The sequence below is a fragment of the Pseudorasbora parva genome, chromosome 6, assembly GCF_024679245.1.
Source record: "Pseudorasbora parva isolate DD20220531a chromosome 6, ASM2467924v1, whole genome shotgun sequence".
Lineage (NCBI taxonomy): Eukaryota > Metazoa > Chordata > Actinopteri > Cypriniformes > Gobionidae > Pseudorasbora > Pseudorasbora parva.
In genome coordinates, this window is record NC_090177.1 from 1725321 (window position 1) to 1748281 (window position 22961).

The following is a 22961-nucleotide window of genomic DNA, read 5'->3' on the forward strand; positions in this document are numbered from 1 at the left end:
GTGTGTGTGTGTGTGTGTGTGTGAGATGGACAGAGTGTGAGCGATTGTGTGTGTTTGTGTGAGTTAGAGTGTGTAATTGAATGTGTGCGATAGGTAAGTTTAGGGTTATTGTTTGTGTGTGTGTGTGTGTGTGTGTGTGTGTGTGTGTGTGAGGCCGGGGACACACTGCAAGCGTGCCGTGAGCGTCTCGGCTGCGTGGCGTGTCCGTTTTTATTTCGGCTCCCATGTTAACTGGTTAGAGCTTGCATACTGCCTGCGTCACACGAGCGGCTCACGCGCGGTCTGAGCCGCGTGGAAAACGCGTGCATGCTTCAAATAGAAAAGACGCCTATTTTTCACATGACACGTGAGCGTGTTGGAAGCGTTTCTAGGCAAAATAGAATAGGAAAAGATGTTTATATGCCATTTTGACACGAATACATAATAAATTACATTTTCATGTTTGAAAGTCTGTAGGTGAACATAAATGCAGATATAGGCCTACTTATTGATTTTGAAATATTAAACCTGTCAATACAGAAAGAAATATTCTGTAGCCTATTTTGCCGTCAATACCATAGATATGTATGGCCAATAGGCTACTGCCGACGTTGTCTTTGCTGTATCAATAGGCAATATATTTATATTTAACATGAAGTATAGGGCTTCCCTATACATCAATACCAGCAGCAGCGCCGCGTCAGACACGCTTCTGGTGTGCAAAGACAGAGAAAACGCCAGGCAGCCGTCCCGCGACTGACACGCAACAGAAACGCCACGCTTGCAGTGTGTCTCCGGCCTAAGAGAGAGCGGTGGGTAGGTTAAGGGGCAAGGTTATGTGTGTGTGTGTGCGTGTGCAAGTGAGAGAGTGTGTGTAAGTAATTGTGTGTGATGGGTAGGTTTAGGGTTACGGTTAGTGTGTGTGTGTGTGTGTGTGTGTGTGTGTGTGTGTGTGTGTGTGTGTGTGTGTGTGAGCCTGTTTATGTGGTTTATGAGGACACAAATTTGTATAACTACATGGGTATTACACTGGTATTACACTATAAATGTGGTTTATGAGGACATATCAAATGTCCTCATAATTCAAATGGCCTTAAAAACATACTAAATGATGTTTTTTTGAGAAAGTAAAAATGCAGAATGTTTCCTGTGATGGGTAGGTTTAGGGGCAGTGTGTGTGTGTGTGTGTGTGTGTGTGTGTGTGTGTGTGTGTGTGTGTGTGTGTGTGTGTGTGTGTGTGTGTGTGATGGGTAGGTTTAGGGGCAGTGTAGGGGGATAGAAAATACGGTTTGTACAGTATAAAAACCATTACGCCTATGGAGAGTCCCTGTAAACCACATAGACCAACATGTGTGTGTGTGTGTGTGTGTGTATTTATGATAGGCAAAAACATTGTTTTTCGCTCTGTTTAATTTTGAGATTTTTGTCTATTAGTTTTTCCATAAAATGTTTTTTCAGACTAGAGGAAAGAAAACATCTGAAGTACAGCGTGAGCTTTCCTCCACTCCAGCAGCTTCACACACACACCAGACTTCGCAGCTCTTTCCACATCTTTATTTTGAAGGTTCATCATTCACCTGATCTATAATGATTTATTTCAGAAAAACAAGGTGTAAATGTATTTATTGTCTTTTGACAGTTTGTGTGTGCCATTGTTCCTCAAGATGGATGAGATGGTAAACCAGGAAACCAGGGGCGGTGCTCAGGCTATATGCAAAACCATGTCAATGTGAGCATTGTGTCTCTTTCCTTTTATTACTGATGTATTATGAACACACTCACCTAGAGAATTATTAGGAACACCTGTTCAATTTCTCATTAATGCAATTATCTAATCAGCCAATCACATGGTAGTTGCTTCAGTGCATTTAGGGGTGTGGTCCTGGTCAAGACAATCTCCTGAACTCCAAACTGAATGTCAGAATGGGAAAGAAAGGTGATTTAAGCAGTTTTGAGCGTGGCATGGTTGTTGGTGCCAGACGGGCCGGTCTGAGTATTTCACAATCTGCTCAGTTACTGGGATTTTCACACACAACCATTTCTAGGGTTTACAAAGAATGGTGTGAAAAGGGAAGAGCATCCAGTATGAGGCAGTCCTGTGGGAGAAAATGCCTTGTTGATGCTCGAGGTCAGAGGAGAATGGGCCGACTGATTCAAGCTGATAGAAGAGCAACTTTGACTGAAATAACCACTCGTTACAACCGAGGTATGCAGCAAAGCATTTGTGAAGCCACAACACACACAACCTTGAGGCGGATGGGCTACAACAGCAGAAGACCCCACCGGGGACCACTCATCTCCACTACAAATAGGAAAAAGAGGCGACAATTGGCACAAGCTCATCAAAATTGGACAGTTGAAGACTGGAAAAATGTTGCCTGGTCTGATGAGTCTCGATTTCTGTTGAGACATTCAGATGGTAGAGTCAGAATTTGGCGTAAACAGAGAATGAGAACATGGATCCATCATGCCTTGTTCCCACTGTGCAGGCTGGTGGTGGTGGTGTAATGGTGTGGGGGATGTTTTCTTGGCACACTTTAGGCCCCTTAGTGCCAATTGGGCATCGTTTAAATGCCACGGCCTACCTGAGCATTGTTTCTGACCATGTCCATCCCTTTATGACCACCATGTCCCCATCCTCTGATGGCTACTTCCAGCAGGATAATGCACCATGTCACAAAGCTCCAATCATTTCAAATTGGTTTCTTGAACATGACAATGAGTCGACTGTACTAAAATGGCCGCCACAGTCCCCAGATCTCAACCCAATAGAGCATCTTTGGGATGTGGTGGATGTGCATCCCACAAATCTCCATCAACTGCAAGATGCTCTCCTATCAATACGGGCCGACATTTCTAAAGAATGCTTTCAGCAGCTTGTTGAGTCAGTGCCACGTAGAATTCAGGCCGTTCTGAATGCCAAAGGGAGGTCAAACACAGTATCAGTGTGTTCCTAATAATCCTTTAGGTGAGTGTAACGCAGCGATGCAATATCTGTTACAGAGACTGGATGAACCCAGACTAATTAATTGAACAGGATTGGTGCGGAGGGAATGGCCTATCCCTGAGGAGAACTGGTGCAGTAAATGTGCAGGTGAGCTTGAGACTTAAACTGAACCAGAAACACTGAAATGATGGAGATTGAAACAACATAGCAACAATGATGCACATTGTCTTTTGTTCTCCAACTAAAACATTCAGTTGCCATGAAGTGTGTCAAACATGCAAATCTGAGATGGCCACCCACCATTTATAGTCAGAAAATATTACACTGATTTACATACAAAAATATTTCCAGTAAGATGACGTCACACTGCAAGAAATATTGTTTGGGTCTTTATCATAGTTTCCAGTCACGTGACTGAGAGCTGTTCACCAATATATCTATCATTCCAGATCCATAAATCATGTGGAAAAGTAGTATATGAGAGAGATTTTGCAGTATAATAGCAGAGTTAAATAGTGCTTTAATGTTGCATTTCTGCCACCTACTGGTTAGAGAGTGACACATTATTTACAAAACACTCTATATAAAAACTGTTAAAGTGCTGTTAATGCCCAAAAAATAAAGTATAAAACAACCAAATATAAATAGGACTTAATCATAATGACGGCACTGATCACGCATAACATTATGATGACTGAAGTGAATAACACTGATGATCTCTTTATCACCTGTTAGTGGGTGGGATATATTAAACAGAAAGTGAACATTTTGTCCTCAGAGTTGATGTGTGTGAAGCAGGAGAAATGGGCAAGCGTAAGGATTTGAGCGAGTTTGGCCAGATTGTGACGGCTAGACGACTGGGTCAGAGCATCTCCAGAACTGCAGCTCTTGTGGGCTGTTCCCGGTCTGCAGTGGTCAGTATCTATCAAAAGTGCTCCAAGGAAGGACCAGTGGAGAACCGGCCACAGGGTCATGGGCGGCCAAGGCTCATTGATGACCGTGGGGAGCGAAGGCTGGCCCGTGTGGGCCGATCAAACAGACGAGCTACTGGAGCTCAAACTGCTCCAGAAGTTAATGCTGGTTCTGATAGAAAGCTGTCAGAATACACAGAGCAGCTCAGTTTGAGGCGTATGGACCAGTCAGGGTGACCTCTGACCCCTGACCCCGCCGAAAGCACCAACAGTGGCACGTGAGCATCAGAACTGGACCACAGAGCAATGGAAGAAGGTGGCCTGGTCTGAGGAATCACGTGTTCTTTTACATCACGTGGATGGCCGGGTGTGTGTGTGTGTGTGTGTGTGTGGCTTACCTGGGGAACACATGGCCCCAGGATGCACTATGGGAAGAAGGCGAGCCGGCGGAGGCAGTGTGATGCTTTGGCCAATGTTCTGCTGGGAAACCTTGGGTCCTAAACCGAAAGTATCTTGGCCGCCCATTACCCTGTGGCCGGTTCTCCACTGGTTCTTCCTCGGAGCACTTTTGATAGATACTGACCACTGCAGATCGGGAATTAGAGCTTTAGACCCTTCAAGGCGAGACACATCTAGATCTCCACATCTGCACCGTCTGTACGGGACGTCCTGATTCACTCGCCTCCCTCTGGTACTATCATGTGTTCGTCTCTGAAATCATGCTTCAAACCACGAGGATCGTAAAGAACACATATGTCAGAATACACATTGTTAAGCATGCGATGAAGTAGATCACATTTACACAAGACAAAAGACATCAATGTCAAAAGAAGCTTTATTTATTTATTTATTAATGAGTATGAATCACAAACCCACAGAAATCCAGCAAAGAACAAAAATAAAACTGACATTCAAAATATATTTAAATAGAGACTAGGGCTGGGTCTTGACGCAAAACTCAAAATCTGATTCAATTTCAGTTCATGAGCTTCAATCTCAATTCATTTAAATATATCGGGTTCTGTATGTGTTTCTAAAGGGGAACAAATCTCTGAAATAATGCTTTAAACTGTACTCTACTATAATGTTAAATGTGCAATATGTAATGTTTTGCCACTAGAGGTCACTTCTACAAAACAAAGCCATAGCCTGATGACGCCTTGATTTTGAGGTATCATGCACTCTAAAAAAAAAAAAAAAAAAAAAAAAAAAAAAAAAAAAGTAACAAAATTGTACCTTTTAAGGTACAAGTGGCCGTCACTGGGGTGGTACCCTTAAGTCAGAGGTTAGGCGAGTTCGGTCCTAAAGAGCCGATGTCCTGCAGATTTTAGCTCCAACCCTACTAACCCATCACAGTATAAAACGCATGACTCCCAGCATGCATTGCAGCATTATGCATGTCACCATCGTCGCTGATTCTTGATATCTGTGTGCATCTAAACCTTTTCTCCATAGAATGTATTTAAAGATCTGAATTCAGGATGCTTGATCTGTGGCAAGAAAGTATTGTTGGTGAATATTATTTATTAACATTTTTAGTCAGTGATGAGTTTAGTCAAACACTTCATGACAATTTTTGTTCACGGCTTATTTTGATTTGAACAGATTATGTGTTTTGTTAACACTGCAACAAAAAGCACAAGCTCACATAAAAAGCCAAGAGTCAAACTGCCCACCTAAAGGAAACACTGATCTCCATAATGGTGAGCAGCATTATCAATAAAACATCTAAACCTCTGTTAACTCTGAATAAGAGCTTCTGTAGACGTCTTTCAGGGTTGGAGGACAGCGGCTCACTAAGACCGAACTTGCCTACTAAAGTAGAGGAAACAATGGTATTATTGTACCCTAAGGACCAATTGTGTACCTTTAAAGTTACAGTTATACGTTTTGTTCCCCCAGGTACAACTTTTTTTGAGAGTGTGGGGACTTTTTTGTTCACATCTACAGCTGGAGGAAAATAATCAGACTGAACTTGGGCAGAAATCATAATAATTAATGAGCTAATGTATTACAGATTTATTAACATTACGGTAATATGAAGCAGGACGGGAGTGTAATGAGGAGAGCGGTGGAGCTTTTATTCTACCGCAGACTATAAAAATGAGAATTTATTTAAATCAATAATTTCATATTTTCAACCCAGCCCTAATACAGACAGTTATTTAGGTAATTATATGCCCCAAATTAATGGTTAGCTGATAGAAGAGAAGCACAGCAGCCTCAAAAAGTATTCAGACTCTTGAAAATATCTGAGTTTTATTGCATTTGATTCCATAAGTCCAAATAATTTTTGATGTCACTGTCGATTTCTAGGTCACAATTTTATTCAAGTATAAACACATTTTAACCTCCACCAGTTGATTGAAATGCTTCTGCTGATGTTCTTTATAAATATTCCATTATATATTTTAATTAATACAAGATTAAAATTACATTACATTTATTCATTTACCATAATTTTATTCAAAGCGACTAACTAAAAGGAAAATCCCATGCCATTTTGTGCCAACTACTGGATAATATGCACTAAACTAAATAAACAATAACGATAAATGAAAGAAAATCATATACAGTGGGGCAAGCAAGTATTTAGTCAGCCACCAATTGTGCAAGTTCATAAGATGAGAGAGGCCTGTAATTTTCATCATAGGTGCACTTTAACTATGAGATTGAGATAAAAATAAAAAAAAAATCACACTGTCTAATTTTTTTTAAGATTTTATTTGCAAATTATGGTGGAAAATAAAGTATTTGGTACCCTACAAAAAAGCAAGATTTCTGGCTCTCAAAGACCTGTAACTTCTTCTTTAAGAGGCTTCTCTGTCCTCCACTCGTTACCTTTATTAATGGCTCCTGTTTAAACTTTTTATCAGTATAAAAGACACCTGTCCACAACCTCAAACAGTCAGAGTCCAAACTTCACTATAGCCAAGACCAAAGAGCTGTCAAAAGACACCAGAAGCAAAATTGTAGACCTGCACCAGGCTGGGAAGGCTGTATCTGCAATAGGTAAGCAGCTTGGTGTGAAGAAATCAACTGTGGGAGCAATTATTAGAAAATATAAGACATAAAAGACCACTGATAATCTCCCTCGATCTGGGGCTCCACACAAGATCTCACCCTGTGGGGTCAAAATGATCACAAGAACGGAAAACAAAAATTCCAGAACCACACTGGGGGTCCTAGTGAATGACCTGCAGAGAGCTGGGACCAAAGTAGCAAAGGCTGGCATCAGTAACACACTACACCATCAGGGACTCAAATCCTGCAGTGCCAGATGTGTTACCCTGCTAAAGCCAGTACATGTCCGGACCTGTCTGAAGTTTGCTAGAGAGCATTTGGATGATCCAGAAGCGGATTGGTAGAATGTCATATGGTCAGATGAAACCAAAATAGAACTTTTTGGTTAAAAAACTCAACTTTTTGTGTTTGGAGGAGAAAGAATGCTGAGTTGCACCATACCTACTATGAAGCATGGGGGTGGACACATCATGCTTTGGGGCTGTTTTTCTGCAGGGACCGGGAAGACTGATCCGTGTAAAGGAAAGAATGAATGGGGCCATGTATCGTGAGATTTTGAATAAAAACCTCCTTCCAACAGCAAGGGTATTGAAGATGAAATGTGGCTGGGTCTTTCAGCATGACAATGATCCCAAACACACAACCCAGGCAATGAATGAGTGGCTTCGTAAGAAGCATTTCATGGTCCTGGGGCGTCCAAGCCAGACTCCAGATCTCAACCCCATAGAAAATCTTTGGAGGGAGTTGAAAACCCATGTTGCCCAGCAACAGCCCCAAAACATCACTGCTCTAGAGGAGATCTGCATGGAGGAATGGGCCAAACTACCAGTAAAAACCTTGTGGTGACTTACAGAAAACGTTTGACCTCTGTCATTGCCAACAAAGGGTATATAACAAAGTATTGAGATTAACTTTTGTTATTGACCAAATACTTATTTTCCACCGTAATTTGCAAATAAATTCTTTAAAAATCTGACAATTTTCTCATTCTGTCTCTCATATTTGAAGTTTACCTATGATGAATTGTTAAAATGATGAAAATTACAGGCCTCTCATCTTTTTAAGTGGGAGAATTTGTACAATTAGTGTCTGACTAAATACTTTTTTGCCCCACTGTAAATGTTTGAATCCATCACCACACGAATTGATCTCAGAGAAGTATAGGTTATATAGAGTTTAAATGGCGATGATTTGAATCCAAACGGCTTGATTGAATCCTCATAACCCGTTATTCGACACTCACTTGACGCAGATGAAGTTGTTTGTCTCGTCTTCAGGAAGGCTGATCCAGCGCTGGCCGCTGGTTTGAATGGCTCCAGATCTCACTGTCGTAGTGCAGTTCTCCTCACCGGTACCATAACCCGAAGCCCATTGACCATAGCACAAGGTCTGACCGTTCACCCAGAACCAGAGTCCGACCACACAGGAGTGGCGGAGACCCAGCCACACGTGAGGAGAGGAGGCACTCGCTGTCACGTTCTTCACCCGGTTCTGGATGTCCTCCGAGTCCACCGACACCAGGTCCATGTCTCTGTCTCTGCAATACCTCAGAGCTTCAGTCCACGTCAGATTCTCTCTGACCAGAACCATCTTATCTGGAACAGATCAAGAAACAAAAATAATGATTTCTTATCATTTTTGTCAGATTCTTTTGCCAACTTGTTTTTTACTGCCATTATAATTATGAAGAAAAACAAGAAACAAAAAACTGAAGCATTTTTATGTTAAAGTTTTCAGAAATTGAAAATGTCATCATTAGTGTCACAGGGCCACAACCATCACAAGTCCACCCATCATCACCAGATCAGCAAGCTCCAAATTCCCACCAGAATCCTGCACCTAATCATCAACACACACTATAAAGGCCCTTTCCCAAATGGCACACTTCATGTGCACTTTTCGGCCTTGTGGACTTACAATGGCCGCTGCGTGCATGTGTCCGTTAAGTCCACGAGAGTGTCCCATTTGAGAGTGTCCAAATGGTGTCCAATTTGTCATTTTAGGCTTCAGAAGGGTGCTCTTTAAAGTCGAGATGCGAAATTCTGTCCAGTCCACACCAGACTTCTTCCTGGCAGTCAAAGCGACATTATGTCGTGAAAGTGCGGACTCAGAGGAATGCCGTGAGGGTTTAGGGGGCCATTTGGGACTGGGGGAAAGAGACACTTCCTCTAACACTCACTTGTCTGGTCTCGTCCTTACAAACACTACACAGACTCTACCTGATACCTACCTGCTTCTAAGATCCTTACCCGTCATCTGTCTTCCTCCACCTTCCCGTGGTCTGCTTCCCCCTCCAGTCATCTGCATCTAATCTTCCCTTCTTAAGAATGACTTCTATGCTGTTCTTTGTTCTTTTCTCAAAGAAAAGCTTAACAACAAGTCTTCCAGATTTGCGGCCAAAGCTGATTTGAAAGACCGCCGTTCGCCAGATTCTTTGTTTACAAGTAGTACGCAACTCTGCCGTCATTATGTTAAGCCCACCCACCAACTCTATACACGATGTGATTGGCCTGACCATAAATCGTTTTTTCCAGCTCGCAAGTCTGTGGAGAGTTGCTAAACTACCCTGGCTGCAAACTAGATTTGCTGCCGCTAGGGTGCGTCTAGATTTCTAGGCTAATCTAGTGGTCCATTATTGAGCAAATTGCTCAAGCTAATCGCTCCGAACCTGCTCCACTGGGATGGGCTCCTCTACGTACCATCCAACTATCATCTAACCCCTCTTGGACTCTCACACGTCTCCGGGATCTGGATACCCAGGTAATAAACATACTCTCTCATTCCTACGTCATTGCTACTGGATGTTTCCTGGTACATCAAAGGATGCTCAGTCTGCTCCGCTAACACTCCTGAAGGCAAGCTGGTTCCTCTCCTCATTCCACACAGTTAATGGTCTCATCTGGGGATAGATTTCATAACTGACCTTCTCTCTTCAAACAACCCTACCTGTGTGTCTGTCATTGTCAATCGCTACTCAGAGGCATGCAAATTAATTCCCCTCAAGAGATTACCCACAGCCTTTAAAGCAGTTTCAAGACCTGTTTCCGTAGCTTTCCATAGGACATCTGTCAAGAAAACAACTAAAGCGCTGGAGTATATATATATATATATACTCCAGCGCAATACTACATTTACATTTACATTTAATCATTTAGCAGACGCTTTTATCCAAAGCGACTTACAAAAAAGGGGAGAGTAATAGAAGCAACGGAACAGACAAGGCCAAAAACCTGTAAGAGCTGTAAGAAATCTCAATTAATTAGCACAATACACAACAATTATTTTTTTTTTTTTTAAAGACAGACATCTACAACAAAAACTCACGTCCGCAAAGTGCCGAACACTGGATTTTGATAGCTATGATAACAACCCATTAGGACTAAGGCTGTTGCCCCAGCTGTATACTCATATCAGTCTATGTGTAGTGAATGAGTATAATATACAAGTTTAACTTTTTGATGATATTCTAATTATATTACCATCACCTATAAATAAATAAATAAATAAATATATATATATATATATATATATATATATATATATATATATATATATATATATATATATATATATATATATATATATATGTAAGTGCGTTAATTCTTGTTATTTCTAATTGGTTACTCACAGTCACGGGGGGCACAGGTGATCACTTCCGTTTTCCGTTATTACTTCCTTTTGTCATATTGTTTGTTATGGTTGGAAGGGGCGAGTAGTGGGAGCCAACTTTCTGTTGACCGTATCGTACTAGTCTATATGTCTTAGATGTGAAAATAAAACCCAAGAAGGCAAACCAAATCGTCTTTCTTTAATAACAAGACGACGAAGTGCTAACGAGTCACGAGCCCGCTATCTAGCCCCTATGTGGCTATTGGATGCCGCTAATATTAGTCAACAGAAAACGGCGCTTCGGTTCAAAGAGATTCCATTCACGCGCTGGACCGAAAAGCAGTTGTAGACCGCAAGTGGAAACGGACACGAGATGCACAGCATTTGAACCGGTATGTGAATCAGTTTATTATTATGCCGCTTGCTGTTTGCTGCCGGTCGATTGAAGACGTTATGTCTGGTTGTGCTTGATGTGGAGCGGATCGGTTTGTTTGGATAAACTACGGTGGATTGGAAACGCGTAGTTTATGTCATACGTGTTGCATGCAGCGTTGGGATTTGCATAATTCTCGTGTGTGATTATATGGATTGCTTTGGGAGCCAGCGCCGCTGAGTTCTTTGAGGAAGGAAAATGGATGATGAACAGGGTGACGTGGTTATGGAGAGCAAAAGGGAGCGTAAACTCACAGCAAAGGCTTGGGAGTTAAAGATTGAATCGTTACAAAGGGACCGTAAATCTAAAGTGAACAAAATAAAAAATGTGATCGCTTCAATGAAAGAGCTTATGAAAAACGATGAGAATTCATCTAAGGTTTGTTCTCTCTTGGAAACACTGAAGCTTTTGAGAGATGATGTCAATTTGTTGCATGAGAATGTGATTCCTTTATTTCCTGCTGAAGAACAAATTAAGCAAAATGAATGGTATGGCTCAATTGTACGGTTCAACAAGGGGTTCATTGAAGATGTGGAGCAATGGCTGTGTGACCTTAAACGTAAGACAACGTCACTTACTACAGCAGTAATTTTAGAACGGAGTGACGAATGTGCTCTGTCATCTCATAAGGCAATAGATGTGCAGGCTGCTTTAAATGATCCAATGCCTGTTGCAACCTCTGATGTGAATGCAAATTCAAACACTCTGAATCAATGTGAGCAAGGTGAGGAATGTGATGCATTGACCTGTGAGCATTTCATGGATGAGATTAAACCAACTGATAGCATCTCAAATGTATACAGCAAAAAATCACATAAAAGGAGCTCCTCCTCTGGTTCACGATCTAGTAGATCATCTACTTCATCTGCTCGTCTTCAAGCAGAAGCTGAAGTAGCTGCTTTATTAGCCAGTCAGCAAATGCTGCAGCAGAAGCATGCTGTGGAAGAAGAAGAAGAGCGTTTAAGGAAGAAGAAGGAAAGAATTGATCTTCAAACTAAAATTGCTGTGTCTATGGCTAGAGCTAATGTGTACAGGTCTGTTACATCAAGACAAAGTATTAATTCGGAAGTAAGAAAAGAAAGAAAGGAAAATGATGAAATTATTTCTTCAATTTCGATGGCAGTTGCATCAGTTCAAGTCGAAACATATGTTGAATCACAGTCTTTGCCTGTTAATAATTCGACAACAGGTGCAAGAAATAAGGAAAGCAGCTCTCAGCATCCTTACGTGCCGCAAAGCAGCCCTCAGCCTCCCAACATGCCACAAAGCGGCTCTCAGCCTCCCTACGTGTCGCAAAGCAGCTCTCAGCATCCTTACGTGCCGCAAAGCAGCCCTCAGCCTCCCAACATGCCACAAAGCGGCTCTCAGCCTCCCTACATGCCACAAAGCAGCTCTCAGCATCCTTACGTGCCGCAAAGCAGCCCTCAGCCTCCCAACATGCCACAAAGCGGCTCTCAGCCTCCCTACATGCCACAAAGCAGTCTCAGCCTCCTTACATGCCACAAAGCAGCTCTCAACCTCCTTACGTGTCGCAAAGCAGCTCTCAGCCTCCTCTTGTGCTGCAAAGCAATTCTCCTCCTTACCCTGTGCTACAACAAAGATCTATAGCACCGGTACAGTCAACTACATCAATGAATGGGCAGCTACATTCTAACCATAGTAGTGATGTACCTGTTTCAGGACTCTCAGCAGTTGATGGAGAGCAACAAAGTATATTGCGTCTTATGGAGAAACAAAATGACATCACTGCCATGTTGGTTCAGCAACGTAACATTTCATTACTCCCTCACAGAGATATGGTATCCTTTGATGGAGATCCTTTGCAATACCAAAGCTTCATACGATCATTTGAGGAAATTGTTGAAAGAAGGGTAAATGATTACGGTGACTGTTTCTACTTTCTCGAGCAGTTTACCCGAGGTCAACCAAGAGAACTTGTAAGAAGTTGTCAACATATGGTTTCTAGACAGGGCTATATGAAGGATAAAGCCTTACTTAAGGAACACTTTGGAAACGAAGTTAAAATATCTGCAGCATATATGGATAAAGTGCTCTCTTGGAAGTCCATAAGACCTGAGGATACTAAAGCCTTACAAGATTATCATCTTTTTCTCAGAGCTTGCTGTAATGCCATGGACGACGTTCGTTACATGAAAGAGTTAAACTTGGTTACTAACATGCAAATTATTCTTTCAAAGTTGCCGTTTAAGCTCAGAGACAAATGGAGAGCTGTGGCGTGTGATTTACAGGAAAGCCGTAATGAACAAGCAACATTTAAAGACATCGTGAATTTTATAGAAAAGCAAGTCAAGATTGTTACTGATCCTGTGTTTGGGAACATTGTTGAGGCTCCTTCTGGTGGAGGTCGAAACTTGATTCGTTCTAAGCCTAAGGGAAGTAGTTTCGCTACCACGGTCTCTGTAGCAGGATTGGAAGACCCTAGGAAAACAAACAAAAGTTCGTCTTGTCTTTATTGTGGTGAAGAACATTTCTTGAATTCCTGTCCTGTGCTTACCAAAAAAAAACATAAAGAGAAAATGGACTTTCTGAAGAAGAAAGGAATCTGTTTTGGCTGTTTGGGTATAGGCCACATTAGCAGAGATTGTAAGAAGCGGATTACATGTAAGGTGTGTGGCTTTAAACACCCCAGCATCCTTCATGTCCTCCAGCGAGATAAATCAGAGGAACCAAAGCAAGCAGTAGGTAGTGCTCTGATCTCTGTTCAGTCCAGTAGTCTTACTGGGGCCGGTGAAGATGCTTGTGCCTTGTCCATTCTTCCAGTATGTGTCAAATCTAACAATGGAAACAAAATTGTGGAAACTTATGCCTTTCTAGATCCTGGCAGCTCAGCAACCTTCTGTACGGAAAGTCTCATGAATAAACTTAATCTTTCCGGTAAAAGAGTGAATATTTTGCTTAAAACAATGAATCAGGATAAATTGGTTTCCAGTTATTTTCTTAAGGATCTAGTTGCAGGATTGGATCAGACACACTATTGTTCACTTTCTGAAGTATATACTCAGAAAAGCATGCCAGTATCCAATTCTAATATTCCTGTGCAGAGTGATCTGGTTCGATGGCCTTATTTGAGTCACATTCCCTTACCTTCAATTGAAGCAGGAGTCGAACTCTTGATCGGAGCAAATGTGCCAGAGGCAATGGAGCCATGGCAGGTTGTTCGCAGCCAAAGGAATGGACCATATGCGGTAAGAACCATACTTGGATGGACGGTAAATGGACCGCTTAAATGTATGGAAGAGAATGGAACTTCCTGTAATGATCAACCTAATGTCACTGTAAACAGGATCTCTGTCTCAAAATTGGATGAGCTTTGGAAACAACAGTTTAGGACTGATTTCCCTGAAAATGCTCTGGATGAAATGGTAGGGATGTCTAAAGAAGATAATCAGTTCATGGATCTTGTGTCTCAGTCTATAAAACTAATAGATGGTCATTACAGCATTGGTTTACCGCTCAAGAATAAGGATGTGGTCTTTCCAAACAACAAAATCGTTGCAGAACAGCGAGCTTTGAACCTCCAAAGGAAATTCAGGAAAGATCCAACATTTCAGGCAGATTATACTGCTTTCATGGAAGAGGTAATTTCCAAAGGATATGCGGAAAAAGTACCTGTGGAGAAACTTGAAAGGCATGATGGCCGTGTTTGGTATATACCTCATCACGGGGTTTACCATTCAAAAAAGAAGAAAATTAGGGTGGTTTTTGACTGCAGTGCCTCCTTTCAAGGAGTATCATTGAATGGACAACTACTTCAGGGACCAGATCTGACAAGCACTCTAATAAGTGTTCTTACAGGATTCAGAACGGAGTCTGTCGCCTTAATGGCTGATGTTGAATCCATGTTCTATCAGGTAAAGGTTCCTATAGAAGACTCAGATCTTTAGAGGTTTCTGTGGTGGTCAAAAGGTGACTTGAGTAAGGAGTTGGAGGAATTTCGAATGGTTGTACATCTGTTCGGAGCTTCCTCATCCCCAAGTTGTTCTAACTATGCACTCAGGAGATGTGCAGAGGACCATGGAGATGGGTTTAATCGCAGGACAGCAGAGGTAATTCGAAATCACTTCTATGTTGATGATTGTCTCGCTTCAGTCCCCACAGAATCTGATGCGATCCAACTATATAAAGAACTCCATGCAATGTGTGCTAAAGGTGGATTTCATCTGACCAAATGGATGAGCAACAGTCGTGGTGTGTTGAATGCTGTACCAGAAGAAGAACGGGTGAAAGAAGTGAAGGATCTTGATTTGAACCATGATGTACTTCCGATGGAGAGAGTACTGGGTGTACATTGGTGTGCTGAATCTGACACCTTCAGATTCAAAGTGGTAATTAAGGACAGACCTTTTACTAGAAGAGGAATACTTTCTGTGATTAGTGCAGTGTATGATCCTCTTGGATTTTTGTCTCCAGTAGTCCTTTCTGCAAAGAAGATTCTTCAAGATCTTTGCAGGGAAAGGATTGGATGGGATAGTGTTATACCCATTAAATATGCACAAAGATGGAGAAATTGGCTTGAAGAGCTTCATGGTTTGGAGAAATTTGAGACAAAAAGATGTTTGAAACCTATAGGGTTTGGAGAAGTCACGTTGGCTCAGTTACATCACTTCTCTGACGCCAGTGAAGAAGGCTATGGTGTTGTGTCCTACCTGCTTCTACATAACACTCAGAGCATTGTACATTCTGCCTTTTTGATGGGTAAGGCTCGAGTAGCACCAGTGAAATCTACTACCATTCCCCGTATGGAGCTTACAGCTGCCACTCTCGCCAGTCGAGTGGATAGGCTATGGAAAAGGGATCTAAGGATGAAGCTGCAAGAGTCAGTGTTTTGGTCTGACAGCACTGCTGTGTTGAAATATATTCAAAATGAATCTTCTAGATTTAAGTGTTTTGTTGCCAACAGAGTGTCTGAGATCCTGAGAGCATCCTGCACAGCTCAGTGGAGATATATAGATTCTGCCAACAATCCGGCTGACTTTGCCTCAAGGGGGCTAAAGGTGGATCTCTTACTTAAGGAGCAGATGTGGCTATTTGGCCCTCCCTTTCTTATTAGATCACAGGAAGAGTGGCCAAACAACCCAATTGACTTGGAAAGGAGTTTGGTGCAAGATCCAGAAATCAAGCGTGAAGTTGGGGTTAACACACTATTGGTTCAAACCGAAGAGAAAGAGGATGCTGTTGCACGGCTTATCAATCATTACTCATCATGGACACGTCTGAGGAAGGGTGTGGCCTGGATTCTTAGGCTGAAGAGAATCCTCCTAGCTCTAAGTAAGAAGAGAAAACAACTGAACGAAACTTTAGATTGTACTGAAACTGATCGACCCCTGAAGGTTATCATCGATGAAACCATGCGTAAACTACGATCTAGTATGTGTGAAGGCTATCTATCGGTAGAGGAGTTAAACAAAAGTGAAATGGAGATTGTCTGCTTTTCTCAAAGGATGAAGTTTCCAGAGGAATTGATATCGTTACAGAGAGGTGAAGAAGTGAAGCGGAGCAGTCCTCTGTATTGTCTCAATCCAGTACTTGAGGCGGGTGTAATAAGAATGTATGGACGTCTGGATAATGCAGTCATGCCCGAAGAATCAAAGCATCCAATAATACTGTCAAAGGATCTGCATATTTCTGAGTTACTTTTAAGACATATTCACAATGAGGTTGGACACAGTGGACGAAATTACATGTTGGCCAGGTTACGTCAACGGTATTGGATCCCAGGCGCAAGTTCAGCCATACGGAGAGTTCTGTCCAGATGTGTAATCTGTAAAAGACTTCAAGGAGCAACAGGTTGCCAGCAGATGGCAAATTTACCTTCAAGTAGAGTCTCACCAGATGAACCACCGTTTACTCGAGTTGGAGTTGATTGTTTCGGTCCATTTGAGATCAGACGTGGGAGAAGTAATGTGAAGCGATATGGAGTCATCTTTACTTGTTTGGCTATAAGAGCCATACATATTGAAGTGGCTGCATCATTAGACACAGATTCTTTTATTCACGCTTTGCGAAGGTTCATAGCACGACGTGGTCAAGTATTGGAGTTGCGTTCAGATAATGGAACCAATTTCGTTGGAGCTGAACGAGAATTGAGAGAAGCCATACAAAACTGGAACCATGATAAGATTAATGACGTTCTAATCCAGAAGAGTATCAAATGGATGTTCAATCCTCCTACAGGATCGCATCATGGAGGCATCTGGGAGAGGATGATTCGATCAGTGAAGAAGACTATGATATCTATCTTAAGAGGGCAGAGTATAGATGAAGAGGGTCTTCATACGCTTTTGTGTGAAGTGGAGTCAATTATCAACGGCCGTCCTATAACCAGATCATCCATGGATCCCAACGATCTGGAGGCTCTAACCCCCAACCACCTGTTACTTCTTAAAACCCAACCCTCTTTACCTCCTGGTTTATTTCGGAAGGAGGACATATATGTTCGTCGTAGATGGCGACAAGTACAGTACATGGCCGACCTGTTTTGGAGGAGATGGCTAAAGGAATACCTACCTCAGCTACAGGAACGGCAGAAATGGCTTGTAAAGAGAAGACATTTTCAAGTAGGAGATGTTGTACTTGTTGTTAATGATGCTGCCCCTCGAAACTCATGGATTATGGGTAAAATTATTCATACTACACCAGATAAAAGGGGATTGGTTCGCCAAGTAAGGATTAAAACAAAGTATAATTGCTTAGACAGACCAGTCACCAAGATTTGTCTACTTCTTGAATCTGAAGAAGACTGTAATTGATTTTGAGCGCTCAATGACGTACGGACATACTGACAGGTACATGACTGACTTATAGACAGACTTTTTTTTTGAGACCCCTTTTTTGACTGACATAATTTAAGGATTGGGCTAAGAAGAAATACAGAGACTCCTTTTTTATGGACAAATGCATACATACACCTACATGTATAATTATATTTGTAAATGACTTATGTTGTACAATTTATGTATGTATTTATTGTGGTTGTTAATTGATGATGATTATTATCTTTTTTTTTTAATGTAATAATCATGGGGCCGGAATGTAAGTGCGTTAATTCTTGTTATTTCTAATTGGTTACTCACAGTCACGGGGGGCACAGGTGATCACTTCCGTTTTCCGTTATTACTTCCTTTTGTCATATTGTTTGTTATGGTTGGAAGGGGCGAGTAGTGGGAGCCAACTTTCTGTTGACCGTATCGTACTAGTCTATATGTCTTAGATGTGAAAATAAAACCCAAGAAGGCAAACCAAATCGTCTTTCTTTAATAACAAGACGACGAAGTGCTAACGAGTCACGAGCCCGCTATCTAGCCCCTATGTGGCTATTGGATGCCGCTAATAATATATATATATATATATATATATATATATATATATATATATATATATATATATATATAGGTGATGGTAATATAATTAGAATATCATCAAAAAGTTAAACTTGTATATTATATTCATTCACTACACATAGACTGATATATTTCAAATGTTTATTTATTTTAATTGTGATGATTATAACTGACAACTAAGGAAAATCCCAAATTCAATATCTCAGACACCTGGTGCCACACTCTAATCAGCTAAGTAACTCAAAACACCTGAAAAGGCCTTTAAATGGTCTCGGAGTCTAGTTCTGTAGGCGACACTATCATGGGGAAGACTGCTGACTTGACAGTTGTCCAAAAGATGACCATTGACACCTTGCACAAGGAGGGCAAGACACTAAAGGTCATTGCAAAAGAGGCTGGCTGTTCACTGAGCTCTGTGTCCAAGCACATTAATAGAGAGGCGACGGGAAGGAAAAGATGTGGTAGAAAAAAGTGTACAAGCAATAGGGATAACAGCACCCTGGAGAGTATTGTAAAACAATACCCATTCAAAAATGTGGGGGAGATTCACAAAGAGTAGACTGCTGCTGGAGTCGGTGCTTCAAGAACTACTACGCACAGACATATGCAAGACATGTCATTGTGAATGGAATTAGTGAAATAAACTAACTTTCTGATGAAATTCTAGCTACATGACCAGCACCTGTGTGTGTGTGTATTAGGGATGGCTCGATACCACAATTTTGGCTTCGGTACGGTACCACAATCTAATACCGAAGAACCGATATTAAATCGATACCACACGGTCTGATATTAGCGCGGGTATATTGCACGCGAATGAGTACAATTATGCAAGTTTTGAGTTTATAAAGTGGAAAATCACCACAAATGTTTATTAGTAAATTAATCAGCAAAGCTTATCACATCAAATCAGTCATTTGAAAACTTTCTTGTGAGAAATAATTGCAGCAAAAATCCCCAAAATTAGCAAATTGCTTCTGGGTTCAAAAGATATCGCACTACACTAAAGCAATCCTCATAATCCGATTCAACATTTCACGCTCGTCTCGGGATGGAGAACGGAAATCATTTGAACATGCAAGAGATTTTATAGCATTTCGTAATAACAGTTACAGGAGACATGAGCTCATAACAACGACACACACTCCTGGAACGTAGAGCTCGCACTATACAAATTAAATTTCCTTAAACAGTCAAACACACAGAATTATGTAAAAATGTCCGTCTTTAGTGAGCATTCACATAAACACAGGCGGTTGTGTCTAACGGGAATGTAAATACTGCTATAGTACGCATGCAAGTATTAAGAGATCTAAATGTCATTGGTTGAAACGATTGCTGGAGATTGTGATATTCGATCTTATGTTAGGCTATGTATGTGCGTAGATCAGTGTAAAAAGAAAAATGTCTAAATGAGATGGTTTGATTCACTAACCTGTCGATCTCTTCAGAAGTCAGGATAGTGACAGATGCTTGGCTAGGTTTGATGGCTCTTCATCAGTTTTATAAACAAAGTATTTACAAATTCCACTTCTACTCCTTTCTCTTTATTAATTCGTTTTGGGCATCTTGCATGAGATTCAACTGCTTTATCCATTTTGATCGTCTATGCTGTCGTCACATTTGCCGGTTGCTTCGGGTCAGTTTGGGTAGCGCGCTGCCATCTAGCGGTGAACTTCGGAACAGCAGCATATACCGAAATGTGCAAAATCATGATATCGTACCTTTTGAAATAAAATATATACCGGTATTTTTCCAGTACCGGTATACCGCATGACCACAGAGTGCCAGAAACAGAACATATGAAACAACATCACATTGGACCATTGTCCCCGTTACGTCCAAGGACGTATTTATGTATTTATTATTTTGTTGATCCTTTTTGATTTGCTTAACCCCTGAGGGTTTGGGCGTAGTTGTTGCCTGTTGGCTGTCTCTCTCTCCCTCTCTCTCTACTCTCTCACAGGCCAAATCATCACCACCTGTAGCTCGTTTGTGAGCGTGTGCCTGAGGAGAAGAGTATATTGGGGCAGTCCGGTGCTGGTTGCAGTGAGATGAGACACACTTTCCCCTGCTCCAGACTGAACGTGTGTTTTGACGTTGAATTGCAATCAAAATAGTTGTGTGTTAGCAATGGCTAACTGAATTTAGCAAGTGACCAGTGATCCGGTCCTACCTTCAACTGGTTTGAGGTATTTTATTGTTACTATTGTAAGGGAAGCTGTAGGGGGAGAGTGCCTTTTTCTTTTAATACTGCTTTTGTCCCTGTTTTTCTACAGCCAGGGAGTTAAGGGAAGTTTATGTTGTTTATTTGTTTGTTTTGTTTTAGGTTAGTTAGAATCCCTCCCTAAATTAGTCAGAGAACTGTTTTGTTTGTTATTTTAGGCCCTGAGCCATTGCTCCCCATTAATCTTTGTTATGCCTTCTATCTTTATTTTATTGCTTTGACCTTTCATCCGGTGTCATCCCATCTTCACTCTGGGACAGAGGATTGAAGTGTGTTCTCACCTTTGCCTTTTGTTTTGTATTTCTTTTTATGCTTTTTCTTTTGTTACCTCCTCTCCTGACACCTAGACGGAGAAAGGGGAACATAACAGTCCCCCATTCATCCCTCATATCTGGAAGGCTTTCTTCAAGTTGCTGGGAGTTTCAGTAAGCCTCTCCTCCAGTTATCACCCTCAAATGAATGAGCCAGACTGAGCGGAAGATTCAAGAGATCTGGAGGTATCTGAGAGATTACAGCCACCAGAACCAGGCCAGCTGAAGCCAATTTCTTCCTTGGGCCGAGTACGCCTAGATCTCCCTGAGACAATCCACTACAGGACTCACTTTATTCCTGTGTATCTTAGGATAGCAACCTTCATTATCCCCCGGGTCGGGTGAGCCCTCGGAGGTTCCAGCTTTCAACCATTGGTTCCAGCAGAGCAAGAGAGTATGGGAGATTTTACCCAAAACAAGTAAAATGATCTGCCAGTGGGGTAAGTAAAATGGCCTTGTTTTAAGAGCCTAAATTAACTCCCATCTCTTCACACTCCACTCGATTCATATCGATTAGTTTTTCAGTGCCGTTATTGTTCTGGACGTTTTGATTACTTAAACCAGTCGTGTGGTGCAGCAGAGAAGAGGAGTTTCAGGGCTGCCAAAAAAGACAAACATAGCAATAGAACGGACAAGGAGTGCAGGGAAGAGAGTCCAATATAAAGGGAGTGCAGATGACGAGGACTAAATGCAGGGAATCCAGGCAAAGAATGAGAATGAGGAAGTGAGTTCAGGTGTGAAACAAGGAGGATCATGGGAAATTGAGTCCGGGACAGGCGTGACATGTGACCAAGTGGCAACCTCCCGCGATCTCTCTTGAAGCCAATACGGAAGTAATGTAAACTGCAATTCCTCCACTGGCCACTAGAGCGGCTCCAGAAGGAGCAGAATCTCATTGAGCCTCATGTTAAAACGCCCAACTTTACAGCAGAAAAAAAAAACATGTTTACAGTCTGGTACAAATTGTGGTTTTTGCCTGTACGGCTAATTTTGAGCTTCCTGACGACTGTGAGGGGGGTGAATTTTTTTTTTTTTATAACTCATTCTTTACGTTATATAAAGCCTTAAAGTTCTGCATAATTAAGGGCGTGGTTACAGGTGGATAGCTTTTTATCCGCCGTCTATAGTCATTGCGTCACCTAAGCTCCGCCCACATCCCGCCTTTTTGCCCATTTTCTGTTATCCGGGAGTGACACGCGATGACTCGCTCACAAGATGGCGACGCCCAGCTCGACCCTACTTTACGCTTCGAACGGCTTATCAGAATCCTATGGGTGACGTCACGGACACTACAGCCATATTTTTTTACAGTCTATGCATGTGACACATGGGAGGTTTCATTAAAAATATCTTAATTTGTGTTTTGAGGTCCTTTTGGTTTGAACTGAAATGGATTTTAATCTTTAGGTGAACTATCCACTATAATAACCCAGTCAGGATCTTGTGTGATTAGTGTTGGGTTAAAGTTGTAGTGCACTCTTCCTCTGATGAGAGTTTGTGCTGTTTCACATGTAGACTAGTGTTTGTTCAGATGTGTGTGTGTGTGTGTGTGTGTGTGTGTGTGTGTGTGTGTGTGTGTGTGTGAGAGAGAGAGTCTACTTACTGTCATAACACACAAAGGGATGTGGTCCTGCACATTTCTCATCTGTCCATTGTCTTTGGGAGTTTTCGTAACTAATCGAGGCGCAGACTTGATCTCTTTGTTTGAGATCAGGTTCATTAGTTTGCCAGTTTGTGAATGTGGAGGTGCTGTTATCTGACCAAACCCAGAGTCTGTGCAGACCAATCCAGGCTCCAGCATTAGGTGACGGTGGGTTGTGTGGTATGATGCCCTTAATCTTATCATTCTCAGTGTCGTTCCTCACACTGGCCAGATCTGTGTGATTCTCTCTACAGTATCTCTGAGCTTCAGTCCAGTTCTTCTGCTCCTGTACTGGGACGAATTCTTTACTGCTGGCTATAAAAGAGAAAGACATTTGACTAACTTTACTTTTAAATTTTATGAGTTAAATGCATCAAAAACAAGAAAATATGCTTGTTCTTTCTACCCTCATTTATCAAGGACAATAAGACAAATTCACTATCCTCATTCAAATCAGTTTTATTATTATTGTACATGAAAATACTCAATCTGGTCCTTTAGCACATTTCAGTGTGTG

At 41.6% G+C, this 22961-nt stretch overlaps 1 protein-coding gene across 1 annotated transcript in view; it reads right to left on the reverse strand.

The window, feature by feature from the left end:
- LOC137078268 (echinoidin-like) overlaps nt 1-22435 on the reverse strand; it is a 61718-nt gene extending 39283 nt beyond the window's left edge. Inside the window, exons 1-2 of the mRNA XM_067445427.1 lie at nt 22406-22435; nt 8105-8456 (exon numbers count right to left, since the gene is read on the reverse strand). Of these exons, the coding sequence (XP_067301528.1) occupies nt 8105-8451 (347 nt within the window). The 5' untranslated portion in view covers nt 8452-8456; nt 22406-22435. The remainder of the gene's footprint in view (nt 1-8104; nt 8457-22405) is intronic.
- Nucleotides 22436-22961: the final 526 nt, after the last annotated feature.